Raw genomic sequence first — 19,621 nt, forward strand, 5'->3', positions numbered from 1 at the left:
AGGATGGGAGTGAGACATGTCTCTTGCAGATGTGAGAAAACGGCCATGTCTCCGGGACCGAGTGTGTGGACAGTCTAATTGGCAGAATAGAATGATGTGGTTAGTCTGAAGGGAATTGAAGGTAATGTAATGAGTTGAGTTGAAGCTGATAGGGGCGCAAACTGTGGGAAAGCTCTCCAAGAGACACACCAAACACTGGAGTGTGTCTGCATTTGCAGCTCGTAAGGATGTACAATCGGGTGAGCTCTCACACTCTTTCTCTCTCTTCATTTGTCGCGGTCACCATGGTGAGGTGTGTGTGTGTGTGTGTGGGGGGGGGGGGGGGGGGGGGGGGCTTGCCTGGGAGGCCCATAATTCCCAGAGAGCCTGTCTGGCTGTGACATGTCCTTTTCAGCCAGGCATTGTTTGGATGCTGATTTACGTGTGTTTGTTGCACTTTTACCACCACCTCGTCCACACCTCCAGCGGGGGCGGCAAAACCTTTAAAGGATCAACGCATCCGAGACCAGGAACAGCATGACGTCAAAGTTTCTGATTAAATGATAACGATACAGATAGAAAGTCAATCGGATTTGAGCAAATTGTGCAACAAAATGCCATTAATTAACTGGTCATTGTGACTTGCTGTTTTTCCCATCTTTTTCTTTCCCTCTACGTTTGAACAGTGTTTGTTTTCCCGACCAGCCCATCCCTCTTCCCTCCCAGTGGGCGTTCCTACAGCACAGAGGAGCCCAATCACAGACGAGCCCTCTACCCCATCCCTCTGTGGTCAGCCTGTTAAGGACTTTTTGTCTTCACGTTTTTTTTCTCCTTTTTCCTGTTTTTTCTCCTGCTACCCCTCGTTGAGCCACTTGAGCCAGGAGCAGATGGAAAGATTGTAGTGGGGGGAAAGTAAGCAAGCAGCACAGAGTAAGAGAGAGAGAGAGAGAGAGAGAGAGAGAGAGAGAGAGAGAGAGAGAGAGAGAGAGAAGCCATGCAGAGAGTGAGGCAGCCCAGCGACGATGCTTGATGAACTGAACTGCTGACCACCAGAAAAGGCTTTCTTCCACTCTGACCGAGCCCCAGAGACATCAAGGATTTTGACTAATAAGTCCCAACTGACGTGGAGAGCTCAAGAGCTAAAAAAAAAAATAGAAAAGAGTTAAGAGACGAGGAGAAAGAGGGGGAGTTCCACAGATGAGAGTTAAAGCCGAGAGGCAGAACGTAGATGCTCAGAGTGACCAGATAGAGAAAAGTGAAACGAGTGACAGGATCGCAACAGGTGTGTGGGACTGCTCAAAGAAAGGGCGACACGCCAGGGTCACCCCCGGAACAAAAAGCTGACGTGAGCAGAAAACAGGGAGGTACAGACAGAAGTTAGAGGGACATAGCTAAAAGAGAGATTTAAAAAAGAAAAAGGATGGCCAACTCAGGTCTGCAGTTGTTGGGTTACTTCCTGGCATTGGGCGGCTGGATCGGCATCATCTCCACCACCGCCTTGCCCCAGTGGAAGCAGTCGTCGTATGCCGGCGACGCCATCATCACCGCCGTGGGTCTGTACGAGGGTCTGTGGATGAGCTGCGCCTCGCAGAGCACAGGACAGGTGCAGTGCAAGATCTTTGACTCCATGCTCTCGCTGGACAGTAAGTACCATGTTTGATTGTGGCTCGACCTAAAAAAAACCTGACTAACTTTCACCGGCTGATACTCTGATCTCCCATCTTCAAGACGGTTTTTGGTAAAGCTTCCTCCTGAGGCTCATATTGTTTTTGAGTATCATCATACATATAATCTTTGTGTATTGATGGGGCACTGAGGAGTGACTTTCGCTAGATGATGGAAAAGCACAGTTAAAATTCAATTGTCTGCTCGCAAGGCATCACCAAGAACAGTGTCTTTTAATCGTACGTCACATTGCATTCTCACATCGCTTTCTTTAACAAATCACATTTCAATAAGGCGGCTCTGTGTGACTTTCTTTCCATCAGCCAGGATGACAAAATATAAAGATCTAGTGAGAACCCCCTCAGTTTGTGGAGGATAAAAACTGAAAAAAAACAGAATCCAGGTGTTGTATTACTGATATCACAACAGCTGTTGCAGCTATTAATCAGCAGCAGAAAAACAGAAGGAAAAAAAAGGTCCCTGAACCCTCGCCGCCTGGACCGGGACACTAACAATTCAGAAGCTGTAAATCTCGCGAAGTCATCATCAAGTTCAATTAAAAACTCCAAAGCGTTATTTGTGAGTGAGTGGGAGTGGGAGGGAGGGAGGGGGGTCAGGAATGTGGGGTTCAGACATAAATTAGCTCAGAATATGAGCCTCCTGTCATCTCCAATCTGTGAGTAGGATTTAGAGACTCATAATTAATGGCACGCAGATTACAGGAACCCATCCATCTACTGTCTGCTTAAATCATCCTATTAGAGATTCTAATGAATGACTACAGTGGGGGGGGGGCTTGGGTCACAAGTCATTTTCATAAAGCAATTGTTTCTTTTTTTCTTTGTGCTTACGCTTCCCCGCTGTGGCACGCTTGCCACAAAATGAGGCACTTTGCAAACATTTTTGTGAGCCGTCGGACAAAAAAGAAAACCACTCTGTGGCGTTGTGTTGTGTGACGTCCCGATCCCCCATCTCCTTTGGCTCATCGCGGCGATAAGAACGACGTATTGTCCTCCACCGATGAATAGGGGTTGTTTGGAGAAGAAAAGGCCAGTTGTTGAGCCAAAACACCAGAGATATTCCCACAATGCGCTCCGTCTTCCCCACACGCGCACATTGTTCCGTCTGTCCACTAACACACCCAGTGAGTGCAGATTCAGACTGAAGACAAAACACTGAAGAAATGCTTCTAAAAGGGGATGAAACATACTGTGTGTACCTCTGGGTGAACGCAGCACAGACAAGTCGTGACCGAGCGAGTCTCGATCGATCACAGGGTCATCCAGGTGCTTCCTCAGACAGATTATGAAATGGAGCAGATCAGCATTCAATCATGTGTGCCGAGGGGGCGTTTGGTTTGATCCAACACTAGCGCTGGTTTGAGCTCTGAAGGAACTCTCCTCCCTGGCTACTTTTCTCAGCGGGGGCAGCATGTGATGGAGGGTGTAATTGTTCACCAGACTGTGGCTGCGCTCCACTGATGCGGCCAAGCAGCCGCGGCAGAAGAAAGTGTTGGATCTGCTCTGCGGGTTTGCAGAGTTTTGTTTTGCTCAGAACAGGAGACGATGTTTCGGGTTGATTTTTTTTATTTTCAGAAGAGTGCGGAGGATGGTGGTGGTGCTGAAAGGACAGCTCTTCAGAACCGGAAACCCACATATTGGCTTTAGTGTTAGGGTGAAAAAATATTGTATATTGTAGGTTTGTTGTAGGTCAACTTTGTCTCCAGTTTCGTAACGTAGATTCATGTAAAAATGTAATTGTGCTTGCTGATGAGATTCATTTGGTAATACTGTCACTGTTATCTCAAACTTTAGAAGTTTTGGATCATCTGCCCAAGAGCCAAGTCAGCTCAACTTCCCGTGAATTGTCATTTATTCATGGTAGGCAAGGCGGGTGTGCATGTTTATTATGGTCAACAAATCCTACAAAAAGACCAAAAACAACAATGTGTTTGTCCGCCTCCCAATACTCTCTGACTTTCCTACGCTGTCTGTGGGTCCAAGCGCATTGGTTCCAACAGAAGACTTGAATCAAAACAATATAAAGAAATAAAAGAAATTCACCAATATTTAAAAAAGGCCCAGCAATTTCCCTAAAACAGCTGGGCACTGTAGTTTTTAGCAAATCTTTCTCAAACAGAAGGAAATTAACTATTTCCAGACGCGGATTAATACACATTTGGTGCTCTAGCGAGCATTTGAGCGTTTGTGGGACTGATTCAGAAACACACTACAGTGTGAGGGTTCATTGTAATGAAGCAAAATGTCACCCAGTGCAACAGTGTGGCTCACTGATGTGTTTTTGATAGTTTTGGCAAAAAAAGTAATAGTTTCTTGGAAAACAATGGAGCTCTATGTTACAGAGGAAGAAGATACACCAGGCTGTGATACACACATTATACTTGTTCGTAGGACACATTCATTCTTTCATGGCAAGGTACTTGTGATGGGTTAGGGTTCAACAGGTCAACAAATGACACATATATTGTGTGAAGTTGATGTCTTCAAGTCCAGAAGAGCGAGAGTGACGTGTCTGTGGCCACAGAGTGGACGATAAACAGCCGTCTATTCCACTCTTATTTAAATCATTTCATCTTTATTTGATGCGGACAAATACAACATAGACAATTGCACAAGAATTATCCAATTCAACGTATCACAGCATTTATAGCTAATGATCATTTCCAATGCTTGTCCCCAGAAAGGCCTTTTTAAATGAACAAATATAATACATGTTCACAGATTACAAAGTTAAACTATGTGGTGCATTTTGTTGACCTTGTAGCAACAGCAGTACGACTTGCCAGCATACACATAAAGGATTCATCCATGTATGTGTATATACCTACCGTAACACATTCTTCTGTCTGTGAACAGAAAACAAAGTGCGGTAATACAATCAGGAATAAACATCTAATCATATATGCGCTTGAGGTAGAATTGGACTTCGGTTGTCAGATATGAGTGGAAGTCTCATAGTTGTGTAGTGAGTGGGCAAACTGATATTACTTACAACAGAGTCACAAGTGACCTCACAATGGGAGCTTACAGTGCCTACACATACACATACTCATTGAAAGCTTGTGGCTGGCACTGCCAACGTTGGACGTTGGAGAGAGAGGGAGAGAGAGATGGCCTAGTGGGTGAGCCAGCGTCCCTCCCTCCCTGCTTTTAGCCTTTCCTTTACCCCAAAGGCCCCCGAACGTCCCTCTGGTTCGTCACCAACTGAAACCGGTCAGAGCACCGGCCTGAACCCCCGCACGCCCTCAGTAATAAAAAGAAGAATGCTCAAGAGTGGATGAAAGAACACAAAATCAAACCTCTCTCTGTTGAAGACTATCCAGAGAGTCCATCAAAAGGAGCTCTAGAGCCATAAATCAGACTTCAAAGATTGTTCCACCCCCCCCCAATCATAAGTCCCTTCAGATCAGCTTCTGAAATGCTACTTCAATGCTGCACCATGAATGATGGTGTGTGTATTTCTGTCACAATGACAAACGAGGACTTCAGGTCCCTGCTCAGGCTGTTGCCCTAGAGCTCTTTTTGAAGTTGAAGTTGAAGTTTTTCTCACACATAAAGTCACATTTCTGTTATATTCTAATTCAGCATGAGTTTCTATTCTTGACATTGGAAATAATCATTTCACAAACAGGTCTGATTGCTAGCTTTTTCCCCTCAAAAGCGTTGACGAGCATGAAAAGCTGAAGTATGTTCAGACTACTCAATGCTATTTTATTCTCCTCTATTCTATTCTAATTATACTGTTGCAAACAATGGTTTTCTAGAACTTTGAAGACTGTGAGATGCTGTTGAAAGCTCTGAAAAAAGTCAGTAAATGGACCTTGAGTTAAGTTTTCTTTTAATTCAAACTATTGTGTTTGAGTGTGACAATAATTCTTGGCCTTTGAAATAGTTGTCTGAAATATAAAATCTTAACTCAAGGGTCACTTACTAAATGTGAGGCTTCATTTGTGTCAAACACAGTGAAGTGTGATTGAAAGCTCAGGGTAAATGCAATATTTTTCTCAAGCTATTCTATTGATTTTAATTCTAATTGAAAGGGAAAGTTTGTTCTTAACTTTGGAAACAATAGTTAGCTTTTCAACAAAGCTTTGAAGAACATGAAATGGAGTTGAAAGCTCTGGAAAAAAATGTGTGGACATATTTTTTCTTCCTCAAACTATTGTATTGTTTTCTTTATCTGTTTAAGTCTATTCAGTGACGTTGTGTTTGTGGCTTTGGTGTGATTTGAAACGTACCTTTCTCCTGCGATGTATAAACACTGGCTTACACTTCAAGTCATTGTTATTTGGAGGTAATGCCAAAGACCTTGGCTGTTAAACCCGTACGAAAGGCTCTGTTGTGTTTCCTTTTAATTATTTGTCAGCTTTGTCGGCTATCAGAATCGGGATATACGAGACTTTGCGTGTTTACTTCCGCCGTTGGGGCATCAACAATCCCCTCGCTTGTTGCAAATGAGACAACACTCCACCCGTATTTTGACAGTATCATTAAGTGCTTCGCGTTGCCTCAGCAAAGTCTGATCGCCCTGGCGACAGCCCCGTGAAAACAATCTTGCTTTGTGACAAAGCCACACTAATCCCACTGTGTGAAACATGTAAAGCAGGCCCTCCTACAGCTCCTCTGTGTGTGTGTGTGTGTGTGTGTGTGTGTGTGTGTGAGAGTGAAAGAGAGAGAGAGAGAGTTGTGTGTTTCATCTGTGTCTCTTCCACCTACAGATATTGTGTGTGAGTGTGCAGATATCGTGCATTTGCACATATGTGTGTGTGTGTGTGTGTGTGTAAATAATGTGTACATATGTTCCTCCCACTGAGTTATGTGTGTGCTGAGGCCTCTGTGGGCGGCGCATCGGATTTTTGAGAAGGCAAAACCACAGTGGAATTATCCGGGGAAGATTTACAGGATTGTTGAAAAAGAAAAAGAAGGTCCCAGAGCTTGGCCGAGAAAGTGACCTCTGGAAACGAACAAGGCAGGAATGACCCTGCTGGAAAACAGGACAGTGGTGGATGAGCTTGTGGCCAGAGAAGCATGTGGTCTCCCATCAACCCCACGTTGCGTGTGCAGCTTCATTCCCTCATAATCGTCACTTTTAATGTCCAGAAATGTGCACTTTATTTCAAGCGATGGACTAAAGAGATATTTTCCCCCAGCACTTTCTCCCCTCTCCCCTCCCTTTCTTCCATATCTTCTAATTGTATCGCCACCCTGTGCCCCCCTCTGCCTCCCCCCTCATCCCTCTTCTTTATCCAGTCCACATCCAGACATGTCGAGCCCTCATGGTGGTGTCCGTGCTGCTGGGCTTCATCGGCATCATCGTCAGCGTGGTGGGCATGAAGTGCACCAAGGTGGGGGACAACAACCCGGTCACCAAGACCCGCATCGCCGTGACCGGAGGAGCTCTCTTCCTGCTCGCGGGTGGGACTTCTGCTGTGTTCTGTTAATGCTCTGCTTGATTTGCAACCAATAATGAGATAGATATACAGCAGCATCTCCCACAACCAGCGCATTTAGCAAAAGTGCTGTGGTGTTTTTTTAGCCTGAATCTCTCACTGGGGGGGGGGGTCTTCTCTGTAATTACGAGTCCCTGCTGTAAACAGGAACATTTTAGAGGCATTAGTAGCTGACCACAGACATAAACCGCCAGCCCAGGGGAGGGGAGGGGGGGGGGAATTAACCAAATGAGGTTTCCCCACAGTTCATTTGTGAGTTGTTGTAGCTTTAGTGAATGCTTGCATGGCTTATTTATCTGTTGTCCCTCCACAGGTCTATGTACACTGGTGTCCGTGTCCTGGTATGCCACTCAGGTGTCCTATCTGTTCTTCAACCCAAACACACCGCCCAACGCCAGGTATGTGAAGGAACTGCTGACAAACTCAACTTCATAAATGCAAGATTAAATACTTCTAGTTGTCCTTGTGTCGTGGCCCCTAAAATGCTCTCAGAAAGCATTGCAACCTTGTAAATGATTCATTTTTTGCATTCTTGCGCATATGTGTATTTTGAGGCAAATGTCACCAGTTTATTGATGTAATCTTTAAATAAACCATCAAACTATCTATTTGGTGGTTTTTGCGACACAATCTAACCTCCGTTTAAGTCTATGGAATACTGGATACCATCATGTAAACACAACATTGAATTCATCTCATATAAAATAATCCCAGGAACAAAAAGAAACCACTTTATTGAAAACTGTCGTTCTAAATAACCAAAAACAGATTAACACGTTCCACTTCATTAGAGTCATTTCCCATCTAACGGGACAAAGTGAGTGATGTCGGTTTGAATCGCTGCTGAGGAGAGGCTGTGCAGAGGTTAGAGACGCTGACAGAAAGGGAAGACGTCTGCCTCCAAAGTAATGCAGATCTGTTGAGTGTTTACATCCAGTAACAGCATTGAAGTAGCCTCATATTTTGTCTGAAGCTGGCTATGCAACAGTTGTTTTTACATTAAATTAAATCCCATTAAAATCCATCCCTTGTCCTAGAATTGACAAGCTAATAGTGACAATTGTATCCAGTCTAAATCGACGCTGTGTGGCGGTACTGAGTCCCCTGATATCAGCTCAGATCAGTAAGAAGCCTGGGAAACAGATCACAACCACATGACACAGAAATATTTACGTGGAAAAAACAAATCTCACAATACATTTTTTTTTTCTTTCTAATAATAATGGAAAATTGCCTCTTAGTTAAGCACAAACTCTTGCATGAACAGCAGTAAAAGATCCTCCGTGGTGCAGGTAACCTATGAAAAAAGGTCTTCTTTAATATTCACTCAAACTGGGTTTCAGAATGCACAAATCTCCTGCTCCCTGCTGCAGCTGTATCGTTACAGCAGTTGTGAGGCTTGTGTTCAACAGTCATCGATGTTCAGTCCTGAGAGTTACAGGACCATTCAAAAAGTATTACATTAGGACCAGGATCTTTTTAGGGGCGGGAGCTACAGCCTATTCCTGCAGTCGAAATGTAGAGGCTATTAAGGCTATTATTTTTTCTGCTAACACTTTCTAATTGTGACTTATAAATATGATTAGCTTTAGCTGTTAGCATTGCTTAATTATGGCTGATAAATGTGGCTAGCTTTGACTGCTAACATTTCCTGAAACATAAGCACGGTTAGCTTAGCTACTAAAATATAACATAATGATCTTTATTGTCATTATACAAAGGTAGGCTACAGTGAAATTTTGCAAGACTCTCGATGCAGTTAAAATGAAACAAATAAATGAAAGCTGCACAAAATAAAACTCACTTACTAATTAAGGTTGATAAACAAACTTTAGCTGCTTATAGTTCCTAATTATAGTTGATAAACATGGCTAGCTTTAGCTGCTTATAGTTCCTAATTATAGTTGATAAACATGGCTAGCTTTAGCTGCTTATAGTTCCTAATTATAGTTGATAAACATGGCTAGCTTTAGCTGCTTATAGTTCCTAATTATAGTTGATAAACATGGCTAGCTTTAGCTGCTTATAGTTCCTAATTATAGTTGATAAACATGACTAGCTTTAGCTGCTTATAGTTCCTAATTATAGTTGATAAACATGGCTAGCTTTAGCTGCTTATAGTTCCTAATTATAGTTGATAAACATGGCTAGCTTTAGCTGCTTATAGTTCCTAATTATAGTCGATAAACAAAGAATTTTGGGGATACCCTTAGAGGTATGACCTACTGCAAATGTGGAAATACCGAGGCGGTTGGGGCAGTATTATACTCTCACTATAGTAATCATGTGCATTTTGAGAATCAGAAAAGTGCATTTATAAGTAAAACTAATAATTAATATACAAGAATATTTTGATTATTATTTCTGCTTGATGTTCTTTTGATATTTCTTGGGTAAAAGCACTTTCATCGAGTCTTGTTTGAGTCGGAGCTAATCATAGTAACATCCCAGAAATAAGTAAAAACAGTAAAACCTTGTACACTTGCAGCCATCCTGTACACCTGTCCTCTCTCTCTCTCTAACTTGCACAGGTATGAGTTCGGCTCGGCCCTGTTCGTGGGCTGGGCGGCGGCCAGTCTGACGGTCCTGGGCGGCTCCTTGCTGTGCTGCTCCTGCTCTAAAGAGGAAATGCGAGGGCAGCAGTATTACCGCCAATCACAGCCTTCCACAGCCAGGGAGTACGTGTAAACCCCACCCCCTTCCAGCAGCCACCCAAACAGAGAGCATCGGACACACTTGGCACCCCCCCCCCCTCCCCTTTTCCTCAAATTATAAAACAAAACAAAAAGACTATCAAACACACATGCAATCATGTAGTACTTACACTCTGTAGACACAGGTACACACACAAGCACATCATCCACCGGTAGGATGTATTTTGGTGGCTAAAGAAACTACAAACTTTAATAAATCATTTGCGAGCAATCATCCAGCTTACTTATATGATGATACAAAGCTTGCATTTGTGAATGGAAACCTCTCAAATGCCTCAATGTCATTTGTTAAATCTACTTGAAATTAGTGCAACAGCTTTAATCTGACCCCCAAAATCACAACACTATGAGTCACCCACTTTAAAATAAAAATGAAAGGGAAACTAATCAAAACATCTAAAGGCATAATGTAAAGTATGTCACAGCAGATACCCAGAGACAATGGACATGGAGCTAGAAATACTGCAAAAGTGAACTTTATTAGCATGTCCTATGCTTCCTGGTTGGAGCTGCATCTGTGCTTTGTCTCCATGTTGCTTTGTGTATTCACACTCCACTGGTGCAGTTATGTTGTGTAAAGGTACAGCCCACAAATTCACTGTACTAAAGCTTCTCCTGCTCAAACTATAAGCAGAGCTGCTGTTGTACTGTGGTGCAACTCTCCAGTTATGGGGACCAGAAGTTTAGACATACAGAGGTCTAAGCCCCTCCTCACTGAGTTAAAAAAAGTCTGGATTCGCCCTTTAAAATATCCACCAAGTCAACATGTTCTCAGTCCCAACTCGTCAAATACTGACGCTCAGCAGTAGCCCTACGCTTCAAACTAGGACGCTCTATAGGTTCCCCTCTATCATACGTTTTGGAGGTTTTCAAAATAAACTCCCATGTTCACAGAAAACGTACGGTTTTCCGCTTGTTACATGCATACAGTCTCTTTTCAAAATAAACTTCCAACGTAGGTTTACTTACGCAACATAACTACTTGGAAAGGCTCAGGAAAATATCTTGGTTTGGGTTAAGTACATAGACTGTATATTTTGGCCATCGTCATCTTGGATTTTGGCCTTCGACATTTTTTTTTTTTTTGCAACCAGTGAGCAAACTTCACCACAATTGGACTGTGGAGGAGTGGCGCGGAGACGTAGTATACGGCTCTAGTAGTGACCTGTTAATCACAAGCTAGCCCCGCCCTAAAGCATCCCCTGCTTTATGGTCTATTTGACTCTAAATGGACTATAATGAACATCATGCTGTATTGGAGAAGATTTGAAACTAGAGATTGAGACCATAAACTCATGTTTAAAATGTTTACTGAGGTAATAAATCAACAGAGAAGTAGAGTCATTTTCTCATAGACTTCTATACAACCTTTTTGCAACCAGGGGAGTGGCACCCTCATGGTCAGTAGAGAGAACCCTTAAGGCACTTCCTCATTGGCATCACTTTTCCGAATCGGGGGTTGCCCCCTGATTAACATAAATATGTTTGTTACTAAAAAAACTGTGGTTGTCACGTAACAGGCGTTGGTTCCTAAGTTACGTGGCAAAACCCTGATAAAATAAGTCAAGTTGACTTGGTTTTCACAACACAAACAGCGGCCCCCTGGGGGAAAGTCCTGTTTTGTTTGACCCATTAAACCTCCCCTCCGACTCTCCCAACGCGGACTTTCTTGCGCTCAATACTCCCTCAGCTTCGTCGAAGTTGAAAGCCTAGTGCCGAGTGTCTCACAGATGCTAAAGGGTGTCTCGATGCGTCAGTATCAGATGTCCAGGGGCACTGTCCGAACATTGGTATTTGAAGAGTTGGGATTGAGAACAGGTTAAAGAAGTTTTTAATTGTTGACTGTAAACTCCCCCCGGTTGTTAAACTACTCCAGAACTCCATAACTACTCAAGAGGATATGATCTCAGTAGCTATGGCTTGATAAAGAGAAACCTACATGTGAATAAACTAACCACAGTGACAAAAAAGAAGCAGCTGTGTTCAGCGTCCCATGTAATTAAGGGCTCGGGCAGCCATTTTTCAACCGCTGACGAGCTTCCTCACTTTAAAAGAAGCTAGTTCTTACGTAGTCCCATTTTACACAACAACCACTTGATGAGGGCTGTGCATGAAGACACAACCTGAACTGCATGCATTAGTGGAGGTGAATTGTTAGTAAAAAAGTTGTCTTCTTAGTTTGTCTGAAATGAATGCTGTTAATGGTCATTCCACCGTTTGACTCTACACTAAGAGAAAGCGGAGGCTCTCATCACCATGCTCCATCTACTAACACCATCATTCCAGAATCACACACACCTTCATCTCATATTCTCTTGTATAACCAAACCAATGTCTAAGATATAAATTAATTCATGTACTTCCCACACAGGTATTAATCTCACTAGGGATCATAAGCGATAAGACACCACAGTTTCATTACTTTACAATAGGCTATAAGCTAGCATGTTTAAAACAGACTTATGAATAGTATAAATGTCATGTTTAACTTCACTGCAGTAGATCTACATGTGTTATTGCAAACCACTGACATTACAATAGATGTCTGCAACGTTTTAAAAAATGTGCCTCCACAGTAGAGGCTGTAAAACTCAACAGTCGGCCTAAATTGGCTCTTGAGTTCCCCGCTTGATGCTCCCACATCAATGTGCCTTCGCTTGTGTTTCTAAAAGAGACGGTCCATCACTGTTCCAGATAATAAAGCCATTAACTTTTCTTAGAAACGCTCCCAGTTCCCCCGTTTCCCGGTCATACGGCCTCTCTTCTTAGAAGACACTTGTTTATGGAGTGCTCTGTGGAGTGCTCTGACAGATTGGGGTGGGGGGTGGTGGGCCTATAGAAAATTCCTTGTGCCCTTTAAATAATAGAGGATGTCAGGCGTTACTTTGAATAGGGATTGCTCAACAAGTCTGATTAAAAAAAAACTACCTGTAATGCTATGTCCAAAGACATGAAAATATACATTGAAAGTAATGATTTGAAATTTCAGGAAGTATGCTTATTTGTTTGTTTTTTTGCCGGAAGTTAGATGAGAAAATCGATGCCACTCTCTTATCTGTCTGTTAGATATTAAGCTAAAAGCAGGGGGACGGTTAGCTTAGCATATCATTCAGAATGGAAACAGCAGGAACAGCTAGCCTGGCTCTGTCTGAAGACAACAACAACAACAACAACAAAAACCATAACAAATGAGACATTATATTATTTATTATATATTATAGCGCTGGCCGGTAAATTTTGTTACTTTTGGACACAGCCAAGCTAGTTGCTCTCTCCCCTGCTTTTGCTAAACTAAGCTAACCTAGCCAAGCTAGCTAGTTTGCTCTGGTGGCTCTAGCTTCATATTTACCATAAAGATATAGAGTGGTATTAATCTTCTCATCTAACCCTCAGCAAGAGTGACCCCTGCATCAGCCAGTCCATCATTATAAGCCTAATATTTATTTAAAATATGTAATCTCCGTAAACTGACATGTAGCATCACCTCCCATGCTCCTTCTCATTGACTTCCCATCCCCTTTTCTTTTGCTAACATCTGTATAATCATGAAGCGCCTCTGCTTTCTTTCTAACACTTCATAGCTGCTGTGAGAATCTGAGCAGTCTTGATGTGTCTCTTCTTTCCCCTCCTGTTCCTCCTGTTCTCCTCTCACTGTCTTCTTCTCTCCTCTAATTCAGGGCAGAGTTGTTGAGTGAAACTAGTTTCCCCGACTGATCAGCCCCCCGCCCTTTTATCGAGGACTGTCCCGACTGTCCAACGTCTGTCTCCCACCCCTTTTTCCCCTCCTCCCCCGTTTTTCTCTTTGACCCTAAATTTGGACCTCTTGCAGTAGAATACTCCCCTTTCTTCATTTCTACATCTGCACCTTAGTGGGAACCAAGATGCATTGTCTTCTCCCATTTTTGTCCCCTACCTTCTGAGCCTTTTCTGTAAATATGGACTCCTAAAGGACGATGATTAAGACCTTCTATTTAAGAAATGAGGTGGCCTCCTCCGTTTCCGTGTGAACCCTCTACTACACCTCCCACGCCCTCCTTTGTCTCACTGTTGGCCAAACGTTAACAATGAGTTGAAACCGTTTTTGTGGTTTTTGTTTTGCGCTGATTTATTATGATTTATCTTATATCCTATGACCTCTGGGTGTTTTTTGTAATATGTGTCTTTTGGGTTTACTTTTGTGCGCTGTGACTGTACCTTGACTGAAATGTGTTCTTTTTCCCTTTTGAATTGCAGACCAAATGTTAAAAGTACCCCACCAGAGAAAAGGGAGCAGTACTTGTAGTTTGGGAGAGTCTTCTGGCCTTACCATGGTTTAGATTCTGTCTACAGACAAAACCCTCTCCCTGAGGACTTCAAAACAGACGCACAGACACCGTTAAAGAAAGAATTTATCAACAGCAAGCATATTGCAGCAACATAAATTAGAGTCTTTGTTGTAAAAGAAAAAAAAAAGATATTTTTGGGAGTTTTTAGAATTTTTTTAGATATCCTGGTCTTGTCTGTTTTGCTGACTCTGGGAGAGACAGTCATTCAGGGTATGTTTTCTATAACATGTTAAAATGCCCGGGTGTATATACCACCTACCCTATTCCTTTTTATTTTTTATTTTTTACTACATATATAATGTTTTACTACAGTGCCTTATAACACATGTTTGAGCACACGTTTGTTTCTGACTTCATGGATTCTTCATAGTCTCCCGTCCCATCTTGAAGGACGTGCGTGTCCATAGTTCCCCCTGCCAGCAGTTATGTGTGCCTTTTAAAAAAAGAAAATCTATTGTCGGACTTCTGGAAATGAATGTGAAGCTACTCTGCAGTACCACTTATGAAACAACAAAGACATACGTACGATAGATCTGAAGCATAGTGCCTTGTGTGCCACTGTTTGTATTAAAGCTGTGTGCCTGTTTCCCTGTAGCCTGGATTGAGGATATACCCAGTGCGTTCATTTTGTTTCGTTAAGTGCCAATATGATTTTGTGTGAATGCCATGACAGAGTCGTTGCATTAGGGACTCTAAAGGATGTACTGTACTGTGTGTTGTCTTCTGTACTAAGGAACGCCCGTTGGCTGAGCGTTCAAGCCTGCATTTATTTACCACGCCATTCATTTCTCTAATATTTACCCCCCTCAATGTTGTGTATCATCTCATTTACGGTATACCCCTGTCTGTTTCTTTTAGAATAAAGCAAACAGAGATGAAAAAAACCAAGAGATTTGAGTCATGAGTCATGTACTTTTCACCCTCGACTGACTTTCAGCCCAACCCTTCCCCCGCTCGTCCCTCGTTTTTTCCAGCTCAAATATTTCTTTTGCACCCCGTTGTTCAATAATTGCAGACGTGGAATTCCACTTCTGCTCCACTGGACTGTTGCACATTCTCAAAGGTGAACTCACCACTGCTACAGTTGGTAACAAGGCTTGATTTTTCTTTCTGTTTTGAGTTTCAGCCGCAAAACTTTTATTAAATCACGAGCTTGGAATGAAGGATTAGCTTCTACAGACCCATATAAAGGGTTACTTGGGTATTTTTCAAACTTCTTCCCATGTTTCTGTGTCTTACCACTAAGGAAATTTAAATTGGTCCAGTATTGAGGGAGAACTCTGCAGAAGGCAGCCGCTAAACGGGCAGCAATCTCTCGGTACAACTCTTTACCCGTCCACTAACAGTGCTTGTTTTTGCCACTGACAGGCTCAGATTGTTATTATAAAGTGTCTGACTACGTTATGGAAAGAACCCTACAAATAATCAAAACCTTTTTCTTTATCTTTAGCTTGATCCGGTCAGTTTGTTATTGTTCGGAGAAGTCTCGTTCTGTGAACTCGAGGCGCATCCACATTGTGGATATCCTCTATATTTTTCAGCCGTAACATTACTTTTTTCTTTCCATAACACTAAGCTACGCTTACAAACTCTGACAACACCGCCACTAATGTCTCCAACTCTCACTCACGTTTCTACCATTGTCTTCCAGCAAGTCACATGTCACAGTTACAAACAGAAAGCGAAAGGTTGAGAAACATGTTTGAAGGGTTCTTTCATAATGTTGCCAGACACTTAAAATATCAATCTGAGCCTTTTTCATATTGATCACAAGCACTTTTAGTGGAGGTACATTGACGGTGAGGAGTTGCCCTGAGCAGTTATATTGCAGCACGTTTAGCTGCCGTCTTCAGCGTTGTCCCTCAATACTGGACCAATTTCACAGTTCTTTGTCCCTATTAGTCACTTAAATGTAAAAACATTGGGATATACGTTGAAAAATATTGTATTAAAGTTACCATTTAATGCAATCTACACATGGCCAAATGTACATTGTAAGAGTTGCTTGTTGCAATCATTCCACCTGTCTATACTGTCTATGAAGAAATACTTGCCCAAAGATATTCCAAGGTAAGAGATGGGAGACAAAATACACAACTTTCATTCTGGGCAAAAATGCATTCCAATGTTCAGCCGAAGCTAATATGAGGCTTTAGCAGTCTGAGTAGCGGTAAGCCAAATCAAACAAATCTTCCAAAGTTAGTCTTTGTTGACCCAGTCGCCCGACAACAGTGTCAATGTTTGACCATACAGCAAAACTCCAGAACACATTTATGTCCTTTTCCAGTGTTTTAAAATTCTTGTTTTCTACATTATTTGCACATGGCAGTTTATGTATGTTTCAACTTTATGTAAATATCCTGTGGACAACTAATGTCAATTTTGATTTCCCCAACATGTGATAGCCGATTTCCAAGTTCAATGGAAAAACATTGAGCAGGAAACAACAACAAGAGTCTGCTACTTTAAGTCCATATGTGTGAACAGGTGTTCCGTTAGGAAGGGATTTCTTCACGGCCGGTACGGAGAGATGGAATTATTACTGCGACCAATAACTTTCAATATGGACATGTGGGTATTTGTAGTAAGATAGGGTTGAATGAATATGAACCACGTCTTTAAGAAAATCAGCTTCAAATAACATTGGAAGATCTTGAATATGTGGATGAATTGAAGAACTTTAAATCAATGCCACATTATTTTAGTACAAATATACAGTCTGTTTCAAAGCCGCTGACTTGTTACCATACAAGGCAGACTGTCCATGAGTTTGTATACTGAGTTTAAATAAGGTAGTTTGAGAAAAACGCACACTGAAGACACCAGTGGTGGGAACGGTGTACGGACGTGAAATCTCACATACACCTGACATGTACGGATGTGCCTACCCTACCCATGACTATACAGTCTGTTCACACTGTTTAAGACTGTCATGCAAAAAAAAACCACATGTCCCACAAGGACATCTGCTCCAATATGTAAACTATACAAAAACATGTCACATGAACCGTGATTTTTAGCACACTCATACAACTCTAATTAAACGCGTGTACAGTATCAGCATCTGTCTCTTCCTGCTCAAGCTCCTTGAGAGATATTTTTGTTCTTCTTATCAGAGATAACAGTTTACTGATATAAGATATACATTCACTGTAATTACTGTATGAATATGTGGGAACACGGAGCCAAGGTTACATGCACAATGAACCTGTTGAACCGAAGCTTGCAGCAGAAACCAAACCATTATAGTGAAAACAGGAATGTGTTTTCCCACTCTCAGCACTTTGAATGATGGATGATGTGTGAGACATCCCTTCGATTGGGACTTGGACATCATTGTAATTTAGGAATGTCAGACTGGAAACTCTGGAATTAATTTTATTGCTAAACTGTAAACATCATTACAGCAAAGTAAAATGTTTTCATAGTGAAACTCGGCATTCTTATTGCAACCCAGTCGCCAGAACGAAAAGTTGACATTCTATGTTTCTGCAAACCACGGGATACGTTAAATGTCGATGTTTGTACACCAGAAATATGTTTCATGAATACGTCTCATATTAGCCTCGTATCACACTTGCAGAAACGCACAATACAACGTGATAAATGTGATGAAACGATTAGTTAGGTTTAGCCAACTAAACTACTTGGCTAAGCTTAGAAAACACATCATGGTAACAACATAACGTAACAACGTAATGTAACAAAGCAACATCGTAACTTAAGGTAACAATGTAACGTAACAACGCAACATCGTAACTTAAGGTAACAACGTAACAACGCAACAACATAAAGACGCAAACATGCAACAATGTAACGATGTAACGCAATTAACGCAACAACAACGCAACAACATAACGCAACAACATAACGCAACAACGTAACTTAATTAATAAAACACATCATGGTAACAACGTAACGTAACAACGCAACATCATAACTTAAGGCAACAACGTAACGACGCAACGGAATGACGCAACAACGTAACTCAACAACGTAACTCAAGAACGTAACGACCATTAATACGCAACAACATAAAGACGCAAAGATGCAACAACGTAACGATGTAACGCAACAACATAACGCAACAAAATAACGCAACAAAATAACGCAACAACGTAACGACCATTAATAAAACACATCATGGTAACAACGTAACGTAACAACGCAACATCATAACTTAAGGTAACAACGTAACGACGCAACAACGTAATGACGCAACAACGTAACTCAAGAACGTAACGACCATTAATAAAACACAAATGGCCTTCGCTGACTTTCTTACTTAAAGTTATGTAACAAGCAAAACACGTTAAGTACCATCCTAACATAACTCGCGTCAATAAATATCCACCACCCTTACTTTTGGTTTTACATGTGACACGAACAGTGGTCCCCTGGGTGTAAGTCCTGTGCTGTTTGACCCATCCACCCTTCGTAAACTTTCTTGCTAGTTAAATTTGTTATTATACCATGTAACTTAACCACTTAAAACACGTCAATAATGATGGCTCAATATACTACATCACAACGTATCCGTGGTTTGTAGAAGAGTACAATGACGACATTTATTCCTGGCGGCTGGGCTGCATATTTAGAAGTTAAGTGAGAGCAGACTTCAGCACTTCATGGAGCTACTTTATTGAAAAAGCTTTAAATGTAAGTTTTGTAGTTTGACGTAGACTGCTGTGACACGACAGCATTGGTCCCGGCTTCCTGGCCCAGAGCGAGTCTCGGTTGCGTCCAGGTGGCATCACAGATATGAGACGCACTGCTGATCGCCAATATAGCTGAGGTAAGAGAGCAGAACACACTTCCCACCATCAACCAGTAGGAGACTCTAAACTCAAACGTTATCCCTGGCATCCCCAGAGTCACCTCAAAAAAGATGCAGAAATAATGAAGCAAGCACATTACGCCTTAAAGGCATGAAAACTTTCTATCTGTGATTTTTTTCCGTCTTCTCTTTCTTATTAGAACTTCAGGAAAAATGGATTTTGCGATTTCAAAAGAATGTCTACCGTGATTTTATAAAAAGAAGTATTGAACACCATTAAACCTGTGCTGCAGGCTCGTATCCTTTCGCTCTGTGAGACCTTTTTTTTTTCTCGGTGAATTCCACCGCCTGCTATCTAGTTAGTCTCTAACTCGACCGCAGCTCTTTCAACTTATTTCAGCCTGACTTGGCAGGTTTGTTTCTGAGCTGGACATCAAGCGTCAGTTTCTTCGTACCAGAAAGAAACACACCGTTACTGACACACACACACACACAAACACACACAGCAGATTCAGGAGCCGAGGAACAGTAAACATGAAATAAAAGGGTTTATTGTTATCAACATTTTGCCAGATAATTAACATGCCCACAACACATTGTTGATAACGAGCATCTTGAAAGAGAATAAATTGGATTTCATTGATTCACAGTGCTGATACAATTAGAATTGTCAGTGTAGTGAAAATATTGA

The 19,621-nt window shown here is 41.9% G+C and overlaps 1 protein-coding gene across 1 annotated transcript; it reads left to right on the top strand.

Annotated features, from left to right (window-relative positions):
• Nucleotides 1–888: 888 nt before the first annotated feature.
• On the top strand, nucleotides 889–15,017 carry cldn19 (claudin 19). The gene is made up of 5 exons (XM_079157153.1): nucleotides 889–1,622; nucleotides 6,915–7,079; nucleotides 7,428–7,512; nucleotides 9,646–9,792; nucleotides 14,062–15,017. Exons 1-5 carry the CDS (start codon nucleotides 1,400–1,402, stop codon nucleotides 14,108–14,110), a joined length of 669 nt encoding a protein of 222 aa, XP_079013279.1. The 5' UTR covers nucleotides 889–1,399; the 3' UTR covers nucleotides 14,111–15,017.
• The last annotated feature ends 4,604 nt before the right edge of the window (nucleotides 15,018–19,621 follow it).

This window comes from Pholis gunnellus (assembly GCF_910591455.1).
Source record: "Pholis gunnellus genome assembly, chromosome: 3".
Taxonomy (NCBI): domain Eukaryota; kingdom Metazoa; phylum Chordata; class Actinopteri; order Perciformes; family Pholidae; genus Pholis; species Pholis gunnellus.

Bases quoted from the DNA above. Each gene is read 5' to 3' on its own strand.
- cldn19 (XM_079157153.1), top strand. From the start codon at position 1,400: ATGGCCAACTCAGGTCTGCAGTTGTTGGGTTACTTCCTGGCATTGGGC. The intron at 1,623-6,914 runs GTAAGTACCATG...TTCTTTATCCAG, and splicing joins CTCCATGCTCTCGCTGGACA to TCCACATCCAGACATGTCGA. The intron at 7,513-9,645 runs GTATGTGAAGGA...TAACTTGCACAG, and splicing joins AACACACCGCCCAACGCCAG to GTATGAGTTCGGCTCGGCCC.